The sequence below is a fragment of the Eptesicus fuscus genome, chromosome 4, assembly GCF_027574615.1.
Source record: "Eptesicus fuscus isolate TK198812 chromosome 4, DD_ASM_mEF_20220401, whole genome shotgun sequence".
Lineage (NCBI taxonomy): Eukaryota > Metazoa > Chordata > Mammalia > Chiroptera > Vespertilionidae > Eptesicus > Eptesicus fuscus.
This window is the reverse complement of record NC_072476.1, coordinates 107,342,942-107,370,592: the sequence shown is the minus strand read 5'-3', so window position 1 is coordinate 107,370,592 and position 27,651 is coordinate 107,342,942. Positions and strand designations below refer to the sequence as shown.

At 35.5% G+C, this 27,651-nt stretch overlaps 1 protein-coding gene across 1 annotated transcript in view; it reads left to right on the top strand.

Annotated features, from left to right (window-relative positions):
- The window catches only part of NIPBL (NIPBL cohesin loading factor), a 182,181-nt gene that overhangs the window by 80,173 nt on the left and 74,357 nt on the right, over nucleotides 1–27,651 (top strand). Inside the window, exons 7-10 of the mRNA XM_008155585.3 lie at nucleotides 2,603–2,763; nucleotides 3,699–3,795; nucleotides 5,140–5,766; nucleotides 11,662–13,254. Of these exons, the coding sequence (XP_008153807.2) occupies nucleotides 2,603–2,763; nucleotides 3,699–3,795; nucleotides 5,140–5,766; nucleotides 11,662–13,254 (2,478 nt within the window). The remainder of the gene's footprint in view (nucleotides 1–2,602; nucleotides 2,764–3,698; nucleotides 3,796–5,139; nucleotides 5,767–11,661; nucleotides 13,255–27,651) is intronic.

Genomic DNA, 27,651 nt, shown 5'->3' with positions numbered 1-27,651 from the left:
TTTTACTAAATGATACTTAGGCAGTTATCCATATGGTAAAAGTAAAATTGGGATTCCTATCTCACACCACACATGAAACTAAATTTTATATGAATTAAAGACCTAAGTGTGAAAAAACAAAACTATAAAACTTTAAAAATAAAATATAGGAAACTGTATTTTTAAAATGTTGTATTAAGGAGGGATTCTGAATGGCCAACACCTATGAAAAGATGCTTGGCTTACCTGTTAATCAAGGATGCAGATGTAAGTGACAGAGACATTTGTGATCTACAGATTGACAGAAATTGTTGGCAAGGATATAGAGCAGTAGGAACTGTTATATACCACCAGTGGACTACAAGTGGACATAAGTAATTTGGAAAGCTATTTGTTAATATATGATAGGACTTAAAAATGGACATATCCAGCCCTCGCCGGTGTGGCTCAGTTGGTTGAGCATCATCCCATGCATCTAAAGGTTGCGGATTCCATTCCCTGTCAGAACACATGCCCAGGTTGCAGGTTTCATCCCTGCTCAGGGTGTGTACGGAAGGCAACCAATTGATGGTTCTCTCACATCGATATTTCTCTCTCTCTCCTCTCCCTTCCTCTCCCTCTCCTCTCTCTCTCTTTACCTTCTTCTCTATCTAAAATCAATAAAAACATTTTTTTAAATGGACATATCCAGCAATTTCACTTCTTGATACATTTGTAAAAAACGAAGTCATATACAAGAATATACATTACAGCATTATGACAACAAAAAGCCGTCTAAACATTTAACATACAAATGATAAATTGCCTGGCTGGTATGGTTCAGTGGTTGAGTGTCAATCCATGAACCAGGAGGTCATGGTTCAATTCCCTGCCCAGGCAAGTGTCCGGGTTGTGGGCTCAATCCCCAGTAGGGGGCGTGCAAGAGGCAGCCGATCAAAGATACTCTCTCATCATTGATGTTTCTGTCCCCCTCTCCCTCTTCCTTCCTCTCTGAAATAAAAAAATAAAGAATGAATAAATTATGTACATTATTCAGAATATATATATTTGAAAATGAATGAATTTAAAACTACATGTATAAAACTGGATAAATTTCAAAATAATGTTGAATTTAAAAGCAGGTTACAGAAGGATATATACATATACCACTTATGTAAAGTCATAATGTGCAAAGCAATGTTAGATATTATTTAGGAATACATTCATAGCAAAGATGTAAAGAAAAAGGTAGAGTGAACTCTGAAATATATTACTTTTAGGACAGAAGGCAAAGGGAATAGAGAAGAATATGCTGATATATGGAGACCTTCAGCCATATCTAATGTTTTGCTTCTTTTCAAAAATACATTTATGTGCCACTTAACAGTGGGGATGCTTTCTGAGAAATGCACTATTAGGCCATTTCATCATCGAGTGTATTTACACAAACTTAGATTGTGTAGCCTACTATTTACCTAAGCTACGTGGTATAGCCTATTGCTCCTAGAGTCCCAATGCACGAATTCGTGCATGGGTGGCGTCCTGCTGGCCTGCCCCAATGGGGGCCAATGGGAGCTTGGCCAGCGGTGGGGAGGAGATGCGGGAGGTTGGCTGGCCCTGCCCCCAATGGGGCTGAGGGGGCTGATCGGGGGTGGGCCCAGCCAGGGGGAGGGTCTGCGGGAGGATGGGGACAATCGGGGCCCCTCTCCGGCCAGTTGGCTGCCGCAGTGCGCATCATAGAGACTGTTCGTTCCAGTCACTTGGCTTTTATATATATACTAGAGGCCTGGTGCACGGATTCGTGCACATTAAAAGGAAATTAATTAGAAGAAATATTTTAGAGGCCGGGGAGGGACTGCGGGAGATTGGCCGGCCACCGGGGAGGGACCATGGGATGTTGGCTCCAAGGCATGTCCGGCCCATCTCGCTCAGTCCTGATCCACCAGAACCCAGCAGCAAGCTAACCTACCGGTCAGAGCATCTGCCCCTGGTGGTCAGTGCGACTGGTAAAATGGTTAAACAAACAGTTGGACATTGAGCATATTAGGCTTTTATTATATAGGATAGATGATAAATATGGGTTTGTTTACACCAGCATCTCCACAAACATGTAAATAATGCTTTGCACTGCAACATTATGATGGCTACAGTGTTACAACATCACTAGGTGATAGGAATTTTTCAGGTCTATTATATAATCTTATGGAACCATCATCATATATGCCAGGCGTCCTCATACTACAGTCCGCGGGCCACATGCGGGTGTTTTTGCCGTTTTGTTTTTTTACTTCAAAATAAGATATGTGCAGTGTGCATAGGAATTTGTTCATAGTTTTTTTTAAACTATAGTCCAGCCCTCCAACGGTCTGAGAGACAGTGAACTGGCCCCCTGTTTAAAAAGTTTGAGGACCCCTGATATATGCTGTCCTTTGTTGATTGAAACCGCCTTATGAAGTGCATGTCTGTAGATCTGAATTATATGTAATAGTGTTAAGATTTGATCAGGCTCTGAAGAGTTAGTACATGAGTGCTCGTTATATTATTCTCTGTAATTTATGTATGTTTAAAATATTTCTTGTGAATAATTATTGTCCTCTAAGAATTTTAAGTTTATAAAGCTTTTTTTTATTCTTATTAATTTCAGCATCGGTATCAAGTCCCATTGTTGCAGGTGGTTTGAGAAACATACATGATAATAAAGTTTCTGGTCCATTGTCTGGCAGTTCAGCTAATCATCATGGTGATAATCCTAGACATGGCTCAAGTGATGACTACCTACACATGGTGCACAGGCTAAGTAGTGACGTATGTAATATATTAGTTGTAATTAAGGTAATAAAGTAGTTCTAATATTTGTTTCATAACCTAGTACTTTAATTCCATAATTTTAATGATAGCTACTGTATATCAAGGATTATGCTAGGTCTGAGAATCTGGCTATGAACAGTATGGTTCCAGTACGTAACCACAGAGCTTCGTCTAGAGCTGGGTTGTTAAACTGACCAATAGTCTGACTCACAAACTATAAATGGTTTTTACATTTTCAAAAAGTTTGAAAATAACAAAGAACATTATGTGACAGAAACTATATGTGGCCTAAAAACCTAAAGTATTTATTAATCTGTTTCTTTACAGAAAACATTTGCCAACTCCTGGTCTAGAGGTTTAGGTTCTTAATGAAGAAGTATAATTTTATTTTTAAATATATGCTCACGCAAAAATGTTCTCTTAAATAAAGAACCTTACTTATTAGTACTTAGATCTTTTTCCCTCTAAGACCTTTATAAAACTTTTTCCTTGGGTTTTAATGTTACTTTGATGATATTAAAATATTCCACATTATGGAAATTTGACTTGTTATTGTTTTGGTGGTATTATCACAAAAGTTACATGTATCTAAGGTAATACCAGAGATGACAGTGGATGCTGCTCTTGAGAAATTTACAGCCTGATAGGGTGTTCACAGCTCCTTTTGTAGAAATAGCAAACAAAAGTGGAGTGTACTAGTAATACCCGTTTTCTTATTCATTGCCATGCGTAGGCTGTTGATTCTTTTGGATACACTTTCAATTCTTCTAAGATATACCACGAAGAAAACAGGAAAGTGCAGAAGAATTATGCTTTTGAATTGGTACCAACACTTTACCTGTCAGTAATTTATGTCTTTTATTGGTTCTCTTTAAGATTTCTATAAAGCTTCTCCTATCATTCAAGATACAAATTTTATACTCTATTCTTAGGATGGAGATTCTTCAACACTGAGGAATGCTGCGTCTTTTCCATTGAGGTCTCCACAGTCAGTATGCTCCCCTGCTGGAAGTGATGGAACTCCTAAAGGTATTATTGTAACTAAAATTTCTGTCAGCGTTTCATATTTCAAGTTAATTATAGCAACTCAAACATTGTAATTCAGAATACCAAAAACTATTTTCTTGTTTTTCATTTATTGGAGGAAAAAAATAAATCTGTTCTTACCCCCTATAAACTATTGGTAGTGTTATTAGATATATACAGTATCATTCTCACTGGATTTTAAAAGGGTTAACTGGAGAACAAGATTTATATCCAGTGATCTTTACAAATCACAAACTTCTTACCTCACTTAAACATTTGAAATTATCCATCAGCTTTCTCTATCCTCCCCACTCCAGCCACATACCCCACAAAAAAACCGTATTTCACATTGAATCTACCGTTTTTCTCTTACTTCTTTCATGGATTTTTTTTTCTTAAATAGCTCCCCTCTCTGCTCTCTCATTTCTCAAGATTTCCATTATTAAACTTAATCTTTCACTGTACTTTTTTTCTTAACTATCTTACTCAATTTTGGTAACAGTGTTGATTACTTTCCCTAACAGGATTCCCAAATCAGATTTATGTATCATGGAAACCACTTAAATATTTATATACTTAAACAGTAAAATCTTAATTTAAGACAAGTCTAGGTTTCAGTTATTTTTATAAAGCACTTGCATCTTAACCAATTTTTATAATTTCCTATGGATTTTAAAACTTTTAATAAATATTCTAATGGCAAGAAATATATTGTATACATTATTCAGATATAATTATGTTTTCATTTCTGAAATATAACGATGCTATTTTCCCTCATCAGTTAGTTAACTAAAAGTTTTGCATTTAATTAGCATTTTAAAACCTCTTATATCATATAGCATTTGTTAATTTAATGGTATCTGGACTGAAGATATTTTTATTGAGCCTTGCTTGAAATTTGCTAAACTTGCATAGTTTTCTAATAAGCTAAAGAGAGAATGATGTTAAGTCGAGAGATATTGAGAAGACCACATAAAAGCATGAATCAGTACTTCACCAACAATTTGTGAAGTTAATGAAGACTAATTGTAATTTCCCCCACTTAATTTTCTTATACAAGTAAGTATTCAATTGACTGTATTGGCACAAAATTAGAAATAATACTGGTGTGGAAAATGATAGCCATACTTCAATTGAAATCTGGATCATCTCCCAGCAAGCTAACAGACCATAGTGGGACAAGTCTTGAGGCTTTCTTTTTGTATTTTGTAACTAAGTAGCTTGGATTAGATAATTTCCTAATATTTTTTCTAGCATCACTCTTATAACTTATTATTTCTATCACAATATAAGAAAATGTAAAATTAGCATAACTATTCATTCCTGCCTGTTGAATTGTTTTTCTAGGGTCAAGACCACCATTAATCCTACAATCTCAGCCTCTACCTTGTTCATCACCTCGAGATGTTCCACCAGATATCTTGCTAGATTCTCCAGAAAGAAAACAAAAGAAGCAAAAGAAAATGAAATTAGGCAAGGATGAAAAAGACCAGAATGAGAAAGCTGCAATGTATGATATCATTAGTTCTCCATCCAAGGACTCTACTAAACTTACATTAAGACTTTCTCGTGTAAGGTCTTCAGACATGGATCAACAAGAGGATATGCTTTCTGGTATGGAAAATAGCAATGTTTCAGAAAATGATATTCCTTTTAATGTGCAGTACCCAGGACAGACTTCAAAAACACCCATTACTCCACAGGATGTAAACTGCCCACTAAATGCTGCTCAGTGTTTGTCGCAGCAAGAACAAACAGCATTCCTTCCAGCAAATCAAGTGCCTGTTTTACAACAGAACACTTCAGTTGCTACCAAACAGCCCCAGACTTCTGTGGTACAGAATCAGCAACAGGTATCACAACAGGGACCTATATACGATGAAGTGGAATTGGATGCATGGGCTGAAATTGAGCGAATAGAGAGAGAATCAGCTATTGAAAGGGAGCGCTTTTCAAAAGAAGTTCAAGATAAAGGTAAAATAAACTCATTAACACTTCTTATTCTGGGCAAATATTATAATGTCAAAAAAGTATTTTTAAGTTACTCTTATTTTCCTCATTATATTTTATAATTCTTTGTGTCTCTCTTCTATCATATTTATTACTAATGCTCGTACCTCAAATTAGCTTCTTAATTTCATTTTTATCTGCAACAACTGAGATTTGGTAATTCTATATTACAGATCCAAAACCTATTATGTACCAAGTGTTTTTATCGGTGCTTGACTACTAAAATGAACATTAGCATTTTTATATCACATGCATTTTTCACAAATTAGGTTAATATAGATTTGTATTGTCACCTTTTTTTATTTGTTTAGACAAGGTTAACTGCTATAGAATTATTTTGAATCAGTCATTTAAGAAAAGTTTGTATGTATGCTTATTATACAACTAGAGTCCTGATGCATGAAATTCGTGCAAGGAGCTCAGCCCTCACAGCCCCGGCTTTATCCAGAAGATCATCCCAAAGGTCGTTTGGCTGTCTGGTCTAATTAGCATATTAACGCTTTTATTTTTATAGATTAGATGTTTTACGTGGTTTTTACTTCTACCATCTCTTCATTATGTGACTTTTTTCTAATAAAATTGTGAAAAGAATTTTAAGTTAATATTAAATAGCAAACCTTCAGGATCAAAGATCTTTTGTTTGTGATTACAGATAAGTATTCCCTTTTGTCTGACTAGTATATTAGGATGGAGTTTCAAGACACATGTTCTATGAGTTTGTTGACTTTTTTTACTGCTTACTAAATAATTATAATCAAATGAAAGCTCCCTATTACGTTCTTGATTACTTTGATAGAAATTAGTAATAAAATTTATGAATTTGCTGTCTTTACAGGTCAGCATATAAATACCTGATTACCCAAATCAAAGCATACTTTATGATTTACTTTTATAGTTAAATATTCTAGATAGATAAAGTTATATTTTCTCAGTAATTATAAAATAAAACAATGTTGAGAAGAACTCATTTTTAGATATGATTTTGTCATATGTGACAGGATTATTTCTAGATAATTGTGTTCCTATACTAAGAAACATACTGAAGATTTGTATTATATTTCCTATCATGATGGCTTTTTAAAATGTTATTGCAAAAATAGACTGTAATTACTGTTGTATTATAATGTTTTCTAAATATAGAAATCACAGGTCGGTGCAAATAAAGAGAATGCTAGAAATTTTCATTTTATTGACTAGGGAACTGGGATGATTTTTTTTTTTAACTAGTAAATCATTGATGTTAAGGATGAAATAAAAGTGTTTGCTTGTACTTCTTTGTTTAGTGGTGTGTGGTTCAGGAAAAAAAAATACTATGGGGTTCCAAAATATATCTCCTATAGTCTCTTATAAAAGTATATGCATGTCAAATGAAGAGAGTAGTAGTTAGTATTCAGCTTTTCTTGATAATATTAACATACTCCAAAGTCCTGAATTCTATGACCAGTTTTGCAAAAAAAAGAATTGTAATTTCTTGACCAAGTATTATTAGTTCTTGAGGACTGAATTCTTTTGTATGACATTTTATTTAATGGGTATTTTTGGAAAATTGAATATAATTTTTCAAATGATTTTTTAAAATTGTTCGTAGGAACAAAACAGGAAATGGTGAACTTTTGGTTGTTGTTTTTTACCTTTCCTGAACTTTTATTGTATCCTATTTTTTGAAGCCAAAGTTTTTACATATAAAACTTGAATGAAAATAAGGATAGTAAATAGGGCTAATTGACTTTTAGCAAACTTATTTTAGACCATTAACTTATCTTAGGGAGAGAATAACAAAAGCAATAAACAGCATACTGTTCTTTCAAAAGCTTTTGTAATATGTATTTTACTTTTAATTAAATAATTAACTTATAGCAAATATAATTGAAAAGTTAAAGGAGCCAGAGTTGACTTAGAATTTTGAGCTCTGTAAGTCGAGTTACAGAGTTATCTGGTAGTATAGGATTAAAGGAAAAAATGTTTATTGGAGCTATCTGATTTTTAATTATGAATTTAATATGTATGTTTTCCCAAATTGGTTATGTTGATTTTGATGACCTCATATTAGTGCTGACATTTCTAACTTGCTTTCTGAAAGCCATGTTCCCATTATTTCCTGGCTTTATTTGAAAACCTTTGAAATTTAGGTACTACCTAGCACCTTTGATTTGAACCATGTCATTTTGTATTCAGTTTCTGCGTTGTGTAATGGGATAGTGTTTTATATATAAGCAAGTTATCTTGAGATTTTGGAAAGATTAAATGTTTGATATGTTGTTCCACAATTGCAGGTGAGATCATAAATAAAAGCAAAATTTTCTGAAGTGGTTAGTTTAGTCAGCCCTTGAGAGACTAAATACTTCTTGAAATGAATTTATCACTAGCAACTACTACATTTTAGGACTAAATTATAAAATTGCTATTTACTATACTCTAAAGTTGGACATTGAGAACTTTTTTATAACTATTGTATTGGTGGTGGTAAGGAGCAAAAAAAACTACTTTGGTCTCCTGAGAGCTCTACTTTAGGTTCTGAACTTGTTTCTATTATATTCATTTGCTACGAGAGAAGCATTCACTTCAATAGACCAGAAATATAAAAATCTGTATCTTGTAATATTAGAAATATGACTTGATAATTGTGAAATTTGATAAGAGGAATAGAGTACTCTCAATAAATATTCACCTAGTATGTGGTAGAACCTAATGTACCACACATGTCTTCTGTTTCACACATAGGAGACACTTTTCTGGCTGCTGGATATTTATTTTCCTTTGTCCTGTTCTCTCTTATATGGATAGTCTTATATACACTGATAGGTTATATTCTTAAAGGACCCTTTTCTCAGTCTTTTACTCATATATTAACATCTGTAATTACATAAATTAAATTTTAAAGACTATTCATCTTTGCTTCTGGAATAACCTACCATAGACATTAATATCTCCTTTGTGTGCTGAAAATTCCTGCTTTCTTTTGTCAAGAGGGGTTTCTTTGTTTATCTTTGCCTAATTTCATCTTTTCCCAAGGTCCACTTTCCATGTTAGCAAGTATAAGGAATGGCCTAGCTATACTAATTTTTTTTTTATCATACTACAATATTCTTGCACTGTGACCCTCATAAGTAAATTACTACCTACTGTCATTTGAAATAAGAGACTGGGATTTTGAATATGAATAGGGCAATTAACCACTGTTAATTGTACTGTGGTTTAGGGGTGCATGTTTTCATTTTTCCTAATGGGCTACTATGTGTATAATTGTTGTGATTCCTAATTTAAGTGCTTTTAGTTACGTGCAGTAGATTTAAGCAAGTGTTATACTTTGTTTCTTATAAGCATAATAATATGGATCTTATTTTCAGAATATTAGCATCTGGATGACAAGTGGTGTTGGTTTAAGCATTTTCTTCAGGATTATGTACATTCTGATAGCTAATCTTATGGTTCCCAATGCTAAACAGGGCTTAACGATAATCAGTGTCCCAAATATTAAAATTCTTCTTCATAGAGATGGTTTTCCATCACTAGATGAAGGTTATGATGTAATGAAGAGTGATAATAAAAGTGGATAGACTAAAATGACCTATGCAGATTCAGAGCCACTTTACAGGAATAAGTTCATGTTGGAACTGAATTAGATGAATTGAATCAGAACCTGCATGTTCTTAATGTGTCCAAGAATCCTTGTAGCAGTAATGGAATTTTTCACAGTTTTACAAAAGAAGTGACATACTGTTCAATAGTTGAAAAATTAAAACTTTCTATTTAGTAAAGTTTATGCATAGTGCAGCAAATGATCAGATCTTTCCCAATCTTAATATATTACTCTTATGCAAATACTTTCATGAGTTTTTATTATAAATAATTACAACACCTATAGTTTAAGATAACTAAATCAAACATGGTAACTTCTTTGAAATTAAACTATTTGCTAAATAGGTTAATAATCTATAAATGCTTAAGTATTTTGTAATTCTTTAAAATTTAGCCTTCAAGGTATTTTAATGTTTTTCTGAAAGACAGATTGCTCATATTAATAAAAGCATGAGCCATAGATTTCTTAAGAGAAGTCTTCAGATGCCTGAGATCTATGTCATAGTTTTAAGAACTTTCACAAAGCCTATTTTTTGAAAAATATAAAAAATTTAGATTATACTAGATTTAAATTTAAATTTCTAGATTCCTATTGTAAACATTTAAGGATTAAGTAGATGTAATAAAGCATCCTATTTATGAGGTAATAATTATCTGCTGTGCCCTATGGCAAAATATAAAGATGATTTTGTGGCAGAACATTTAAAAATAAAATTCCGTAAATATAAATTGGTTATTCTGAGTATTGTTGTTTTTAGTTATTGATGCAAAAAGCTTCATATAAGTTTTTAGCAGATTAACTAGGGAAAACAGTCTAATGATAATATACTTATTATTAGTAGTAGTAGTAGTATCATATGTAATTTTGCAAATGGAATATATGTGATGGTAGATTTGACTTCTGAATAACAAAAAGCAGAATGACTTTGTTCTACAAAATTATTAACAAATATCTTAAGTAAATTTTACTGGTATTTGATAAGATTTAAACTGGATGAATTTCTTCTAACTTTGAAAACAAAATGATGGAACTTTGGTGTATAAAAGCAGTATTGCCATTAAAAATTTTTTTCAGAACTTAATTCCCTAACGATAAGGGGCTGTTTTTTAGTGTCCAGTTTGACTTTATCCTTGTCATACTGATTTGTTTAAATGATATTATATCACATTAATGAATATATAAGAGAATCTAGAAGTTCTCCTGCAAATATGATTTAAAATGTCTTAAAATATAGCCAGGCAATTCAGCAAGTAAATAGTATAGCAGGAAAACCTCAAGGTGCTATAATTATTCCCAAGAACTAATAAGAGATTTAACTTATAGAAAATGACCTAGCAGCCTCTTAAGGTTTAATCATGCACAGAAATACAAAGTTGTTAAAATTTCTTTGACATTTTACTATGGTGGTGGATTTGTGTTTGTTTGTATTTTTGTCTTCACATTTCAGAATACTGTAAATAATTTCTTCTTGAGGCCAAGTTATAGACCCCTAGAAATCTCCGTTGAAGAGCCCAGCCATTTTTTCTCAGTGGAAGTTGCTTATGGCAGGATTTATCTAAAAAGTCCATATATGCTTTCATTTTTATACTTACAATGCTACCTTATTTTAAATATACTTCTGTGTATTAGCTTTTAAATTACATTTGTGCTGTTGACACCTTGAAGAATTTGAGTCCTGGATCAAAGGTTATTGAACTATTACATTTTTTTCTTACTCTCCTCATTTGTTCTTTACAGTGGCATGGTTTCTATTTTATTTCAGGCTTTATTCTTTTCCATACTTTCCTACATATTGTAAAGTTTACATTTTCTTTTTAATATGTTGGCAGGTTTACGTCTCTGTAGTTTTGGGTTAACGGTTAAAATGAAAATACATATTTATAACTGGTTGCCTTATTGATATATAAAGAATGTGGTTTATCTTTAACATATACAAACAAAAATATATGTTTGTATTTAATGTATTTTAAGTTCTATTTATTTTATATACTTAGGCTTACTTATATACTCAACAAGTATGCTATTAAATTTTTTTTTTTTTTTTTTTTTGCTGTAGTCACTAACATTTATTGAGGTATAGCAAGCATGAATATTTCCTCAAAACTTGGTTTAAAAATATGTCATTCGTGCCTACTATTTTTTATATGCATATTGATATTTGCATTCATCACATTTTTTAAAAACATGACTTTAAAAAATAGTCAAAGTCCATATGGTTTTTTAATAAGATAAGAATATATGTCTATTACTGATACTGAATATTTATCTTTAAATTTCAGATAAGCCTTTGAAAAAAAGAAAACAAGATTCTTACCCACAGGAGGCTGGGGGTGCTACAGGAGGTAATAGACCAGCTTCTCAGGAGACGGGTTCTACGGGAAATGGGTCAAGGCCAGCATTAATGGTTAGCATTGATCTTCATCAGGCAGGAAGAGTGGACTCTCAGGCTTCTGTAACTCAGGATTCAGACTCCATAAAAAAGCCTGAAGAAATCAACCAATGTAATGATGCACCTGTTTCTGTTCTTCAGGAAGATGTTATTGGAAATCTTAAATCTATACCAGAAAACCATCCTGAGACTCCTAAAAAAAAGTCTGATCCTGAGCTTTCAAAGAGTGAATTAAAACAAAATGAAAGTAGATTGGCTGAATCTAAACCAAATGAAAATAGATTGGTGGAGACAAAATCAAGTGAAAGTAAGTTAGAAATGAAAATTGAGACACAAACAGAAGAACCTAAAAAGAATGAGAGCAGAACTACGGAATCCAAACAAAATGAGAGCACCACACCCGAGCCTAAACAGAATGAAAATAGAGTATCTGACACAAAACCAAATGACAACAAACAAAATAATGGTAGATCAGAAACAACAAAGTCAAGACCTGAAACCCCAAAGCAAAAGGGTGAAAGCCGACCTGAAACTCCAAAACAAAGGAGTGATGGGCGCCCTGAAACCCCAAAACAAAAGGGTGATGGGCGGCCTGAAACTCCAAAGCAAAAAAGTGAAGGTCGGCCTGATACACCAAAACATAGGCATGAAAATAGGAGGGATTCTGGAAAGCCATCAACAGAGAAAAAGCCTGAAGTGTCTAAACATAAACAGGATATTAAATCTGATTCACCTCGGTTAAAATCAGAACGAGCTGAAGCCTTAAAGCAAAGACCTGATGGACGATCAATTTCTGAGTCACTAAGACGTGACCATGATAGTAAACAAAAATCAGATGACAGGAGTGAGGCAGACCGACATCGGGGGGATCAGTCTAGAGTTCGAAGACCAGAAACATTGAGATCCTCCAGTAGAAGTGAACATGGCATTAAATCTGATGGTTCAAAACCTGATAAACTAGAAAGAAAAAACAGACATGAATCAGGGGACTCGAGGGAAAGACCATCTTCTGGAGAGCAAAAATCAAGGCCTGACAGTCCTCGTGTTAAACAAGGAGATTCTAATAAATCAAGACCTGATAAGCCTGGTTTCAAATCACCAAATAGTAAAGATGACAAAAGGACAGAGGGTAACAAGAGTAAAGTAGACAGTAATAAAGCACACACTGATAATAAGGCAGAATTTCCAAGTTATTTGTTGGGGGGCAGGTCTGGTGCATTGAAGAATTTTGTCATTCCAAAAATCAAGAGGGATAAAGATGGCAATATTACTCAGGAGACAAAGAAAATGGAAATGAAAGGAGAACAGAAAGACAAAGTAGAAAAAATGGGATTAGTTGAAGATCTAAATAAAGGAGCTAAGCCTGTAGTTGTCCTGCAAAAACTGTCTTTGGATGACGTTCAGAAACTTATTAAAGATAGAGAGGACAAATCACGAAGTTCCCTTAAACCTATCAAGAATAAACCATCCAAGTCAAATAAAGGTAAGAATAATTATACTGATATCATTTGTATTCTAATCAGTTTTCCTTTACATATTAGGGTTACTAAAGATAAAAAAAATGGAAATTTACCAAAATTGAAACACCACTACATGAAAATATAACATCTATGCAAAATAATAGTGACCTTTTTTTTCAGTAATATAGATAAAAAGTTCTCAGTGAAAGTTCTTTATCTCCCAGTCTTACTTGAACTACTTACTGTAGTTATAATTTTTACTATTTGATACACAGAGATAAGTTCTTTTGCTATTTAGTTATTTTAGGTATTTTTGGAAGTTGCCTGTGAGTCAAGTGAATTACTAGAATGGATAATTTAACAACTTTCTAACAAGTTAACTGTAGAGATGTTTCATTCTATAATGAGTTAATAAATTGAATTTTAATTTCTAACATCTCAGTTGAACTATACAGTATACAAAAATCAGTGTTATAAATGTGTTTCAATACTGTTTTCTTACGGACTTATCTCTGAGTTAATTATTGATTATTGATGAATAGTTTGAATTTATATGGTTTAGATAGTTACATAAAAGTTTATTTATTTATTTTTTGCAGAAGAGATGGCCAGTGACAAATGTTTTGTTTAAAAAATATATAGTTTAGCTCTTTTCTATGGAAAAGTAAGAGGGAATGATATGTACCTCAAGTTGGGTTAAGTTAAATAGTTTGTGAGGTGTTTTGCTTTGTTTTTTGCATGGTTGCTGAGTTAAATTCTCCAGATACTTGAGTAAGTTGTATTTTTTTCCAGGAGGAAAAAACGGGGTCTTAAGTGCTGAAAAGAGTGGCAGTTTGTACAGAAAATATAATTTTTTGTTCCTTTTTCCTTTGTATATTACTTTATAGGTAGGTAGGTAGATACATAGATAGCGAGACAGAGAGATAGATGCTGTTGTGTGGCAAGACCTAATATTTAGCCCATGCAATATCAGTAGATTGAGATATAGTTCTTAAGGCAGTAAAGGGGAAAATTTATTTGATTTTTAAGTTCTAATTCTGTGAAGGAAGTTCATTAAATAAAAACTTAGATTTATACTTATAAACAAATATGAATGGAACTATGCTATCCTTTATGGTAGTCACCTGTTTCATTCGGCTGTTTAAATTGAAATTAGTTTAAACTAAATTTAAAATTCACATCCTTAATAGCCACATGTGGCAAGATAGAGAACATTTACATCATCAGAGAGTTGTGTATTAGGAGATATAGATGTGTAATGGTTATTTTTGTAAAATGCTATTGTGCCTTGTCTATCTTAAAAAGCTTATTAAAACAATGTTATTTACTAAGAACTCTTAAAAAAGTAACTTGTTATGACTAATCTATTTTTATTCTTACTTGGTCTTCATTAAACATTTACTTTTCACTGTTAATTTATTTATGTGGTTTTTTTTTGTTTCAAAATGAAAAAGATTGTTTTTGAATCACTAATATTTGTATTTTAGTGAAATTTTCAGATTTCTTTTTTAATACTCACCTGAGGATATGTTTTTGTTAATTTTTAAAGGGAGGAGGAGGAGGAGGAGGGAGAGAGAGAGAAACAAACAAACAAACTGTTGCTGCCCATATGTGCCCCAACCTGGGTATGTGCCCTTATAGGGAATTAACCCTTCTGTGCATAGGACGACGCTCCAACCAACTGAGCCACACTGGCCAGGGCAAAACTTTCAGATTTAAAATTATGGCAATCAGACATATAAAAATAATTAATATTTCAGCTTTAATTAATTGTTTTTATTTTCTAAGAGTGCATCTTAAATTTTGACTGAAAGTTTGGGAGTGGTGTATATATGTATATGTAGTAAAGAGTATACTTAAGCAATTTTAGAAAGATCAGATGGAAAGTGGTACCCTTTTGTCAACCTTGATCTCGACCATCTTTTTCTCTCCTGGCATCTGTCATCTTATGCTAGCCTTGCTTTCTAAGCTCTGTTTTAACAATGAATCTTTGCAACTGAATATCAACAAATGAATATACCTCCTAGATAGTAACTGCTGTATTATTTCCTGTGGTTTTTATATGTAATTTCATTGCCTGTGAATGTAAACTTTTTAGTACTAATCCTTGTTTCTCCTAAATGTACTTTTACACAAATATATACACTAGATATGTTCTTTTAGTGAGTAAGTAGGCTATCTAGGTGTGTCTGTCTGCCTGTGAGTAGAGTATGTGTGTGCATGTGAATGTATGTGTATATAAACACATATATTAATCTATCTGCAATTATAAGTGGACCTTTTATCAAAACTTATTATTTCAGTGCTTAGATTCATTTCAAGATCTCATATAGATAATTTTTGCTTTACTTATCCCTTAAAATTCATATCTATTATTTTTTAGTAATGAATTAATTTTAGTTTTATCTTAGATCTCTGCTGCTAAGTTAGCATGTCAGTGTTATTCATATTATGGATTTTTTAAAATTACATGCATAGTTGTAGATTACTGACTCTTTGTAATACGTTTTACTTGGGATTTACTTTGGAGAGTCACAGAAAATCATCTATTTTGACATTGGTGTTTTTCTAGGTAAAGGAATTAGGCTGAATAGTGCTGGGATACTTTTGTGGTTAATTCCTAAGTCAAAGTTTTTGGTAGGTTGTGTGGATTTTTTTAAAGAAGAGCCATAAAATTTCATCTTTTAAGTATTTTATCTGATGTGCATATTTAAAATATTCATTCTTTAGAGTAACTTGAAATTTGTTGAATATGCTTTAGCGATAAATTTTGAATGGTAGCGATACAGATTTATGACTCGTGGTGTAGATTACTTATTTTGTCTTTTGTGTGAACTTATTAAATGTAAAGTGATATTGTTACATTTGTTTTGATTTCTGTTTGGATATGTGTATATCCTTAGTACCTAGCAAAATACGTTGTATACTAGTATAATAACAGCATATTAAGTGCCTACTTAATGAATAGAGACTGTATTGCCACCATGTTCTGAAAAGGTTTTTATTTGTAAATTAAAATTGTATTTCCATCCCTTATGTTTCTGTCAGTAGAACCTAGTTCAAGATACACTTAATTTTCAACTTTCTGTTCCCTAAACTTTGTAATGACTCTTTCACTCTGTCAACTACCTAGTTTTTATTAAGATTCAGAGGAGACCTAATCATATTCATGTCTGTTTAATTTACCCTTTACCTTTATTTTGTTCTATAACTGTTACAAGATGGGCTCAGTAATAGTTCTATTCTCTTGCTTCTGTCATCTTCCCAGTCTGTCACCATCACCTAGTTTCTTCCTTGCCAATCGGAGGAATAGGGATAGAGAACCAACATAACCTTTGTAAAAACTTTAACATTTAAAAAAATATTTGTCTATTAAAATATGTTGAATGCAAAAATGATATCTTTATTATTAAAATATTTTACTAAGAATATTGTCCTAATATACCCTAATGTACAGTATATCTCTAAATTAAATAAAGTTATGAGATCTTTAAGACTGTCACGATCATTGATTAACATGTTTTAAAAGTGTTAACCGCTTAGTATCAGTAATTATACACGTTAACAGCTTGATTTTGATTTTTTACATTCTTGAGTGTCTCAAAATACCTTAATATCCAAGGAAACCATTTTTTTCATCCTTCTAATAACTAGTTTTTCATCACTTGCACTCACTACTTTCAGAAAATATGCCATACCACCTGATATTTGAGATTATAGCCTTTAAATTGTAGTGCTTTGATTAGCTAATGATTATAGTCATTATTAGGGACACTTATTTCACCTCATTTATGGCAGTTATTATCAAATGTTGATCACTAAAATACATTATCTAGTTGCTTTTTATGTAGCACTAAACAGTCTAGTTGGATTATGTTTTCAACTCTAACCTTCTGTAAATTTGAAAGTACTGTTTCTGAGAGAGACTTTTTGGCATAGTTTATGAATTCCTAAGTTGAGGAATTTTTGGTAAAGTATGTAGGATTGTAATATTCAGAATCTTTAATAATACTGTAATGGAAATTTATTTTGGTTCATTTGATTAGTTTTATAAAATACTTTTCTGAAAAACTAAAGCTTTTAGTTTTGTAAAGACTTTATCAGCAGTGCCCTAACCAGTTTGGCTCAGTGGATAGAGCATCCGCCTGCGGACTGAAGAGTCCCAGGTTCGATTCCGGTCAAGGGCATGTACCTTGGTTGCGGGCACATCCCCAGTGGGGAGTGTGCAGGAGGCAGCTGATCGATGATGTTTCTAACTCCCTATCCCTCTCCCTTCCTCTCTGTAAAAAATCAATAAAATATTAAGGAAAAAAAAGTCTTTATCAGCAGTGATATCTTTAGGAAGTGTTTGGAGAATATTTTATTACAGAAGTTGGCATAATATATATCTAGCTGTTGTTGAGTGCGATTTTAGAGTACTCTTTTAAAATTTTTTTTGTCCATGATTTCCATTCACAAAAATTTTTTGGTCCAAAATTTGCTTTGTAGATAATTGACAATATTAATTTAAAGAGATTCATTACGTAGAAATATCTTTTCATAAAAATTAAATGTATTAAAGTTTGCTAGTGGTGTATTCCTTTCCATTCCAAATCTCAAGCCAGCCTGAGGACATAGCTTCTATAAAGTTTTCCTATCTGTTGAAATAGACATGATTGAGGGGTGAGAAGATCGCGAATAATTCTGAGCAAACCTATTTATGAAGAAATAGTCATTACTCTAACATACTGAATTCCCTTTTCTAAGAAAAAGTTATGAAAACCCTACCCTACAAGACCCTCAAACAAATAAATCCCGCCCTAGCCAATTTGGCTTAATGGATAGAGCGTCGGCCTGCGGACTGAAAGGTCCCAGGTTCGATTCTGGTCAAGGGCATGTACCTTGGTTGCGGGCACATCCCCAGTAGGAGGTGTGCAGGAGGCAGTTGATGGATGTTTCTCTCTCATCGATGTTTCTAACTCTCTATCCTTCTCCCTTCCTCTCTGTAAAAAATCAATAAAATATATATATGTGTGTGTGTATATATATATATATATATATATATATATATTTAAGAAGATAAATAGTATAGTATAACATCGTATACTACTAGTATATTACTATAGTAACAAATTAATATTACATAGTATAATGTATCCTGGCATATATAATATATATAGTATAATATATTGTGGTATAGTATAATATCAAGTAGGTATTTATCATTTTAATATCTGTGTCAAGCTCTTTCTAGAATAAGAGAATTCAGTGTGTTAGAGTAATGGTATATAATATACAATATGCAGTATATATAACATAATAGTATATGCTATATCATGATATAATATGCATTTGATCTTTGAACAAAGTGGGAATTTGGAGTATCAAGTCCCATGCAGTCTAAAATTCGCATGTAACTATAGTCTTTCCTCCAATATGTGGATTCCCAATCACAGAGTTAACCCTTGAAAAACATGAGTTTGAACTGTGTGGGTCAATTGATTGCACTGGTCATTGAAAAAAATTTGCATACAGGTGTACCCGCACAATTCAAACCTGTGTTGTTTAGAGATCAGTTGTCAAATAGATACCCTCTGCCAACCACAAAATTTAGCATTCTCTGACTTCTATTGTACTAACTTTTGAAAATTCTTCATTGAGCCCAATATAAATTATAGTACAAAGAGCACTAGAATCAGAGCCTTGGACAAATCATAACCTTTTAAAAGCCTTGGTTCATTCACTTTTAAAATGGAGAAACCAATTTTCTTCCTACTTCATACAGTTTATAAAGACCAAAATGAATCTTATAGTAAGAGCTAAAATCTGTCCATTTCTTTTAATATAAAAAACTAGTCATCCCATTTTAATTGAATTTAATAAAATAATTTTTGAAAATCAGTTTTATGTATATACTAGAAGCCCGGTGCACGAAATTCATGCACGGCGGGGGGTTGTCCCTCAGCCCAGCCTGTACCCTCTCCAATCTGGGACTCCTGGAGGGATGTCCGACTGCCCGTTTAGGCCCGATCCCACCAGGATCGGGCCTAAACGGGCAGTCGGACATCCCTCTCACAATCCAGGACTGCTGGCTCCCAACTGCTTGCCTGCCTGCCTGCCTTCCTGATTGCCCCTAACCGCTTCTGCCTGCCAGCCTGATCACCCCCTAACCACTCCGCTGCCAGCCTGGTTGATGCTTAACTGCTCCCCTGCCAGCCTCTTTGCCCCCAACTTCCCTCCTCTGCCAGCCTGGTCACCCCTAACTGCCCTCTCCTGCAGGGCTGATCACCTCCAACTGCCCTCCCTTGCAAGCCTGGTCCCTCTCAACTGCCCTCCCTTGCAGGCCAGGTCCCTCACAACTGCCCTCCCTTGCAAGGCCGGGTGCCTCTCAACTGCCCTCTCCTGCTGGCCATCTTGTGGTGGCCATCTTGTGTCCACATGGGGGCAGGATCTTTGACCACATGGGGCAGCTATATTGTGTGTTGCAGTGATGATCAATCTGTATATTACTCTTTTATTAGATAGGATAGAGGCCTGTTACAGGGGTGGGGGTTAGCTGGTTTGCCCTGAAGAGTGTCCCGGATCAGGGTGGGGCTCCCTTGGGATGTGGGGCGGCCTGAGCGAGGGGCCTGTGGTGGTTTGCAAGCCGGCCATGCCCCCTGGCAACCCAAGCGGAGGCCCTGGTATCTGGAATTTATTTTCCTTCTACAATTGAAACTATGTAGCCTGGAGCGGAGCCAAGCCTGCTGCTCCCTCCAGGGCAGCAGCCATTTCTGTAGCAGTTAATTCACCTTCTACAATTGAAACTTGTAGCCTTAAGCGGGTGAGCCTGGCCAGGGTGTGCGGAAAGCTTTGCTTCCCCTGTTGCCGCCGGCAACCCTGGCCTGCTCTCTCAAGCTGCATTCTGCTGCCATTTGTATTTGTTTACCTTATATAATTGAAACTTTGTAGCTTGAGTGGAGGCTTGGGCCTGCAATGGCTATGGAAAGCTTGGCTTGCTCTGTTACCTGGGAGACCTTGCTCTCTGTGGCTGTAGCCATCTTGAATGGGGTTAATTTGCATATTCTCCCTGATTTGGCTGGTGGGCGTGGCTTTTGTCGTGGAGTGATGGTTAATTTGCATATTACCGTTTTATTAGAGAGGATACTTCATATTTATTGTATATTTGAAGCTGCTGCTGTCACCATTTATTTTGTTGACATGTAATTAACATGAAAAATTTATTAAAGTGTATAAAATAATTATTTGATATATGTGTGTATTGTGAAATGATTACCAAATAAGTTTAGTTAATGTTTAGTAGCTATATTTTTTTCTTATGACAATAATTTTTAAGATTTGTTTTCTTAACTTTGTTTGTTTAATATATTTTTATTGATTTCAGAGAGGGAGGGAGAGATAAAAATATTAGTGATGAGAGAGAATCATTGATTGGCTGCCTCCTGCACGCCCCACACTGGGGATCAAGCCCACAACCTGGGCATTTGCCCTGACCAGGACTCGAACCGTGACCTCCTGGTTCATAGGTCAACCACTGAGCTATGGTGCAATGACCATGGGAGTGCAGGTATTTCTTTAGTGATTTTGTTTTCTTCAGATATATACTCAGAAGTGGAATTACTTGATCATGTGGTAGTTTTATTTTGTCTTTGTTTTTTCTGCGGAACCTTTATACCACTTTCTATAGTGGCTACACCAGTTAACATTCCCACAAACAATGCACTGGGGTTCCTTTTTTTCCACATCCTCGCAAACATTTGTTATTTACTGTCTTTTCTTTTTCTTAATATATTTTATTATTGATTTTTTTTTTTTCACAGAGAGGAAGGGAGAGGGATAGAGAGTTAGAAACATCGATCAGCTGCCTCCTGCACACCCCCTACTAGGGATGTGCTCTGCAACCAAGGCACATGCCCTTGACCAGAATCGAACCTGGGACCCTTCAGTCCACAGGCCGACGCTCTATCCACTGAGCCAAACCAGTCAGGGCTTTACTGTCTTTTTTATAATAGCCATTGTAACAGTGTGAGGTGATATCTCACTGTTTTGATTTGCATTTCCCTGAATGTTTTTGTTGTCTTTGCTTTTGGTGTCAAATCCAAAAAATCATTGCAAGACCATTGTCAAGTATCTTACCCCTTATGGGTTTTTTTTAGGAGTTTTATGGTTTTAGGTCATACTTTGAAGTCTTTAATCTACTTTGAGTTAATTTTTGTTTGTAGTGTAAGATAGTGGTTCCGTTTTATTCTTTTACATATGGCTGTCCAGTTCTCCCAACACCATTTATTGAAGTGACTATCCTTTCCCCACTGAATATTCTTGACTCCTTTTTGGGAAATTAATTGATCATATATATGTGGGTCTATTTCTGGGCTTATTCTGGTCTATATGTCTGCTTTTATGTCAGTACCATACTGTTGATAACTACAGCTTTGTAATATAGTTTGAAATCAGCAAGTGTGATGCTCCCAGGTTTGTTTACCCGCCCCCCAAGATTGCTTTGGCCATTTGGCTATTTTGTGATTCTATACAAATTTTAGGATTGTTTGTTTATTTCTGTGGAAAAAAATGCCTTGAATTTTTATTGGGATAGCATGGAATCTATAAATTGCTTTGGGTAGTATGGACATTTTAACAATACTTTCAATTCATGAGCATGAAGTATCTTTCTATTTATTTGTGTCTTCAGTTTCTTTCCTCAGTGTCTTATAGTTTTCAGTGTACAGATCTTTTACCTCCTTTCTATTTTATCTTTTTTTAAAAACAAATTAGTTCATTAATCTTTTCTGTTCTTTTTTTTAATTTAATAAATCTTTATTGTTCAGATTATTACAGATATTCCTCTTTTTTCCCCCCATAACTCTCCTCCACCGGGTTCCCACCCCACCCCATACCCTTACCCCCACCCCTCCACTGTCCTCATCCATAGGTGTAAGATTTTTGTCCAGTCTTCCCGCACTCCCCACACCCCCTTCCCCCCTAAGAATTGCCTGTCCACTCCCTTTGTATGTCCCTGATTCTATTATATTCACCAGTTTACCTTTTTCTTCTTCTTCCTCTTCTTAAAGAATACCCTTCAGCATTTCATATAATACTGGTTTAGTGGTGATGAACTCTTTTAGCTTTTTCTTATCTGTGAAGCTCTTTATCTGACCTTCAATTCTAAATGATAGCTTTGCTGGGTAGAGTAATCTTGGTTGTAGGTTCTTGCTATTCATCACTTTGAATATTTCTTGCCACTCCCTTCTGGCCTGCATAGTTTCTGTTGAGAAATCAGTTGACAATCATATGGGTACTCCCTTATAGGTAACTAACTGTTTTTCTCTTGCTGCTTTGAAGATTCTCTCTTTGTCTTTTGCTCTTGGCATTTTAATTATGATGTGTCTTGGTGTGTCTGCCCCCTGAGTGTGTCTCTTATGGATCTGAAGAGTTGTAATCTGGATGGTCTCACTCTGACCACTGGGTATACTGGCTCTTGGATCTCCAAGGAGGTGCAAAGTCAGCCACTGCCTGAAGCCACCCAGCAGGAGCTTCAGAGAGATCTGCAGATTCCTCTTCTTTGTTTGGGGTTTGGAGGTGCCCAGATGAGGCCCAGCTGTGAAGCAATGCAAGCTGCTGTGGAGCCTTGGGTCTTCTTTTGGAAGCTCTGGGGCTCTCTGAAACTTGGACTTGATCCTTTATATAGTAGGAACCACTAAATACTGTTTTTATGATGTGTCTTGGTGTGGTCCTCTTTGGATTCCTTTTGTTTGGGGTTCTCTGCGCTTCCTGGACTTGTAAGTCTATTTCTTTCACCAGGTGGGGGAAGTTTTCTGACAGTATTTCTTCAAATAGGTTTTCAGTATCTTGCTCTCTCTCTTCTTCTGGCACCCCCATAATTCGGATGTTGGTACACTTGAAGTTGTCCCAGAGGCTCCTTACACTATCTTCATATTTTTGGATACTTTTTCCTTTTTGCTTTTCCAGTTGGGTGTTTTTTGCTTCTTTGTATTTCAGATCTTTGACTTGATTCTTGGGATCCTCTAATCTGCTGTAGGATCTCTGTATATTATTCTTTATTTCAGTCAGTGTGTGCTTAATTTTTAATTGGTCCTTTTTCATATCCTTGAGGGTCTCACTAAATTTCTCGGAGGTTTCTAGAAGATTCTTGAGTAACCTTATAACCAAGGTTTTGCACTCTGTATCCAGTAGTTTGCTTTCCTCCATTTCTTTCATTTGTGACTTGTTTCTTTGTCTCCGCATTTTGGCTGCTTCCCTGTGTTTGTTTCTAGTAAGTCTCCTTGAGTTGATAGAGTGGCCTTGTGTGCTAGGTGTCCTATATGGCCCAGTGGCTCAGCCTCCCCAGTCACCTGAGGTGGATGCTTTTGGTGCACTCCTTTGTGGGCAGTTTGCACAGTCTTGTTTTAGTTAACCCTTGATTGCTGTTGGTATCACTGGGAGGAATTGACCTCCAGGCCAATTGTCTGTGATGACCAGTTGTGTCTACACTGGAAGATCTGTTGCGCAGGAGACACCCTTATGGGGCAGGACTTGCTTCAGTGGGGCTTTGGTGCTCACTGAGTCTGCCCCTTGAGTGTGTCTCTTATGGATGTGAAGAGTTGTAATCCAGTATGGTCTCACTCTGACCACTGGGTACACTGGCTCTTGGATCTCCAAGGAGGTGCAATGTCAGCCACTGTCTGGGGTTCCCCAGCAGGAGCTACAGAGAGATCTGCCGATTCCTCTTCTTTGTATGAGGTTTAGAAGTGCCCAGACAAGGCCCAGCTGTGAAGCAAGGCAGGCTGCTGCTGCTTCTGTGCCTTGGGCCTTCTTTTGGAAGCTCTGGGACTCTCTGACCCAGCTGCAGTTTGACAGGTTTTAGGCGGAAAAAGGACAGGCCATTCATATGCAAAAGCCTCTGCGCACAGCTTGGGTGGGGTTGTAAATTGGGTGGGGCGGGTTCTCAGGGAATCACCAGGGTGGAGCAAACAGCAATGGCTGGTAGTCAGCTCTGCACCCAAGAGGTCCCCACGCAGGAACAATGATCGCTGTGAGCACCTCTGAGAGAAAGCCACTCTCACATTCCAGCCTGATGCCAGACAGTCCAGTTTCTCCCCGTATGAGTCTGGGTCCCCAGAGTCTCGCCCAGAACTGGAATTCAGAGCAATCAGGAGCTTGTATCTCCCTCCTGATTGAAAACAACAACAACAGCACACCCAGTTGCCAGCTCGTTTCGCGCGCGCCTCCGCACCTCCTACCTGTCTCAATGTACTTTTTTCTTCTAGTTGTAGAACTTCCACTCAGCCAGCTTTCCCGTGGTTTTGGATGATCGTTGTTTTGTCTTTTAGTTGTAGTTTTGATGTGGTTGTGAGAGGCAGCAAGTACAGGTGTTTACCTATGCCGCCATCTTGGTTCTGGGCTTCTCTTTTTTTATTCTATTTCATTTATTTATGCTCTGATCTTTGTTATTTCCTTCAACTAACTTTGGACTTAGTTGTTTTTTTTAATTCCTTGAGGTATAAAATTAGGTTGTGCTTCTACCATTATTTTTTCTCACTGTGTATTTTTGTCAAGGAAAGGATCATTTGATCCCTGCTTCCTATTCCTGCTTTCTATATTAAGTAGAAAATTATCATTTACATAATAGACTTCCTAGAAAGTATGTTTCTTTTTATAGTTCTTTCTCATAGTGATTTGCTAGCTGTACATTGATGAAAGTGCTATGTTAATATCAAAACCTTGGTACTTAAAGCCAGGTATTTCTTAAAATCTTTTCTTTTGCCTTCTTCATTTGTAATATTTTTTTTCCACTTGTTATAAAGCAACACCTTGGTATTTTGTCTTCATTAAATAAACCAATTTGCAATGACCTGAACTGTACAGAATATAATTATGTAGGGTATATAGTTATATATAGGTGGGTGGCACTTTGTTTCATTTTGAATAAATTATGACATGATATAGATTGAGTCAGCAAAATTTTTTTGTAGAGGCCCAAATATTTTAGGCTTTATGGGCCACTTGTCACTGACATTGTAGTACAAAAGCAAACATAGACAGTATGTAAATACTTGTCACTGTGTTCTAATAAAACTTTGTGTACAAAGACAAGTGGTGGGGCAAATTTGATCCCATACGTTGTGGTTTGCTGAGCCTGATAGAGATATAAAGTCAAAGTTTTATATAGGTTGATATAACTAGATTGTTTATTATGAAGCAAATAAGATCTAAAATTTGTATTTCCCACTTCCATTAAGTATCCTTTTGTTGTTGTTGTTGTTATTGTTAATCCTCCCTCGAGGATATTTTTCCATTGACGTTTAGAGTGGAAGAGAGGGGGAGAGACAGAGAAACATCAATGTAAGAGAGACACATTGATTGGTTGCCTCCCTCATGTACCCTGACCAGGGCTGAGATAAGCCTGCAACCAAGGTATGTGGCCTTGACCAGAATCGAACCCAGGACCCTTCAGTCCATGGGCCAACGCTCTAGCCACTAAACCAAACCTGCTAGGGCTCCATTAAGTATTATGTGCATATAAAAAGACGAATCCAATCTTGCTTTTCTCATTCTTATCTAGTATTTATCAATGTAGTATGAAATTAGCCAAATATAATACTTTAGGAGGATATTTAATATTTGTGCATACTTATTTACATGTAGTGAGGCCATATATTAGTTATTAACATATAACTAATATTCTATCTAATAAAGAGGGAATATGCTAATTGACCCTCACACCATTGCAAAGATGACGGTGCCCACAGCCAATAAGGAGGGAGTATGCTAATTGCCCCGCCCTCGAAGATGGTGGCGCCCACAGCCAATAAGGCGGGAATGTGCTAATTGACTGTCACACCCTCAAAGATGGCGGCACCCACAGCCACAAGAAGGCAGCGCCCGTCTCCTCAGCGCCGCCGGCTGCCTCTGGAGTCCCCCAGTCCCCTCAGCCTCCCAATTGCCCAGGGCCAGCCTGAGGTGTAGGCAAGCCTCGGATGGCAACTGCCCAGCCGCCCAGGGCCACCTGAGCTCAGGTAACCAGGGCCGGCCAAGGCTTGCGCTGCCGGCAGTGGCAGCAACAGAGGTGTGATGGGGCATCGCCTTCCCCTGATCACCAGGTCACCTCCTGCCCCTGAGGGCTCCTGGACTGTGAGATGGGGGCAGGCTGGGCTGAGGGACCCCCCCCCCTCCAGTGCATAAATTTTCATGTACCGGGCCTCAAGTATTAAATATAAATATATAACAGATTTACATTGCCTTTAAAATATTTTGTACTTCTCACATGTAAATTATGAAATCTTTTCTCTACTTTTTATTTTGTGGCTAAACTTTTCTATAATTATTAATATAGAACAACTGAGAACTGCTTTCAGGATTTAAAAAAGAATTTTCAGCTGGAAAAGTTTCTTGGAAGGCCACAAGTTAATTCTAATTATTACACTAAGATTTCAGTAAATATTTTTTACTTTTTCAACATGCCATACAGTCTGCTAGATGCTGCAAACAGCATAGTTTGTGGCTTTATCAAGTTTATGATCTCATGGAGGATATGGGTCACTAAAGATACAGTGACAGTGTTATATTCTAAGGAAAAGGGTGCTATGTGAATACAAAGGAATTGGGCATCACGTGTTTTCAGGGTTTTTTTTAAATAGAAGGGCAGAAGGAAAAAGCACAATAAGTTTAGAAAATTTAAACATTGGGCTAATTTATAGTACAGTGTGGAAGAAGTAATGTGAAACTGGATTAGTTAAAATTAACCATTGTTTTATAGCCATTAGTATTAAGGATGTAATCAGAAAATAAGCCATTCCTCACGTTGTTAGAAAATGTTTTTCTAGAATATTATAAAATAGATGTTGCTGAAACTCTCTACACATTCAGCCTAATGTAATAGTAGTCAGTAGACTATCATATAATTTAATACTTGGTCACATTGATTAAAATACTTAAATAACAAATATCAACAGGTGAATTTTGTTCTTGATTCTATTTTTTTTCTTTTTTGGTTTCTACATGATCTTAGCATGTTAAATAGTTAATAGTATTTTAAGCTATATATTTCTTCCTAAAGTTTGGTACGGTTAGTATTTAATAGTAACATTAGAACTTTTCAAAAACAGTTAATTTCATAATACTGTTCTCCTATAACTTTCACATCAGAAGATTTTCCTTCTAATGTCGCCCCCTTCCAACCCATCTCAAATTATTTTTAAAGTAACATTTCTAAAGCACATTCTGATTATGTCACTCTTCAAAAAGACTAATATATGAAGCCTTACTTGATTTTCCAGCTAACCTATTCTCCCTATTAAATGTCTTGTTCTGTCCAGAGCAGACTACTCCAACTACCCCAAACTTGTTATTCTTCCTGGCTACCAGCTTCTAAATCTTTGCTCATGTCCTGCATCCTCCACTCCTTCCACTCCTTCCACCTTACTCCACCTCATCTCTGTTGAAAA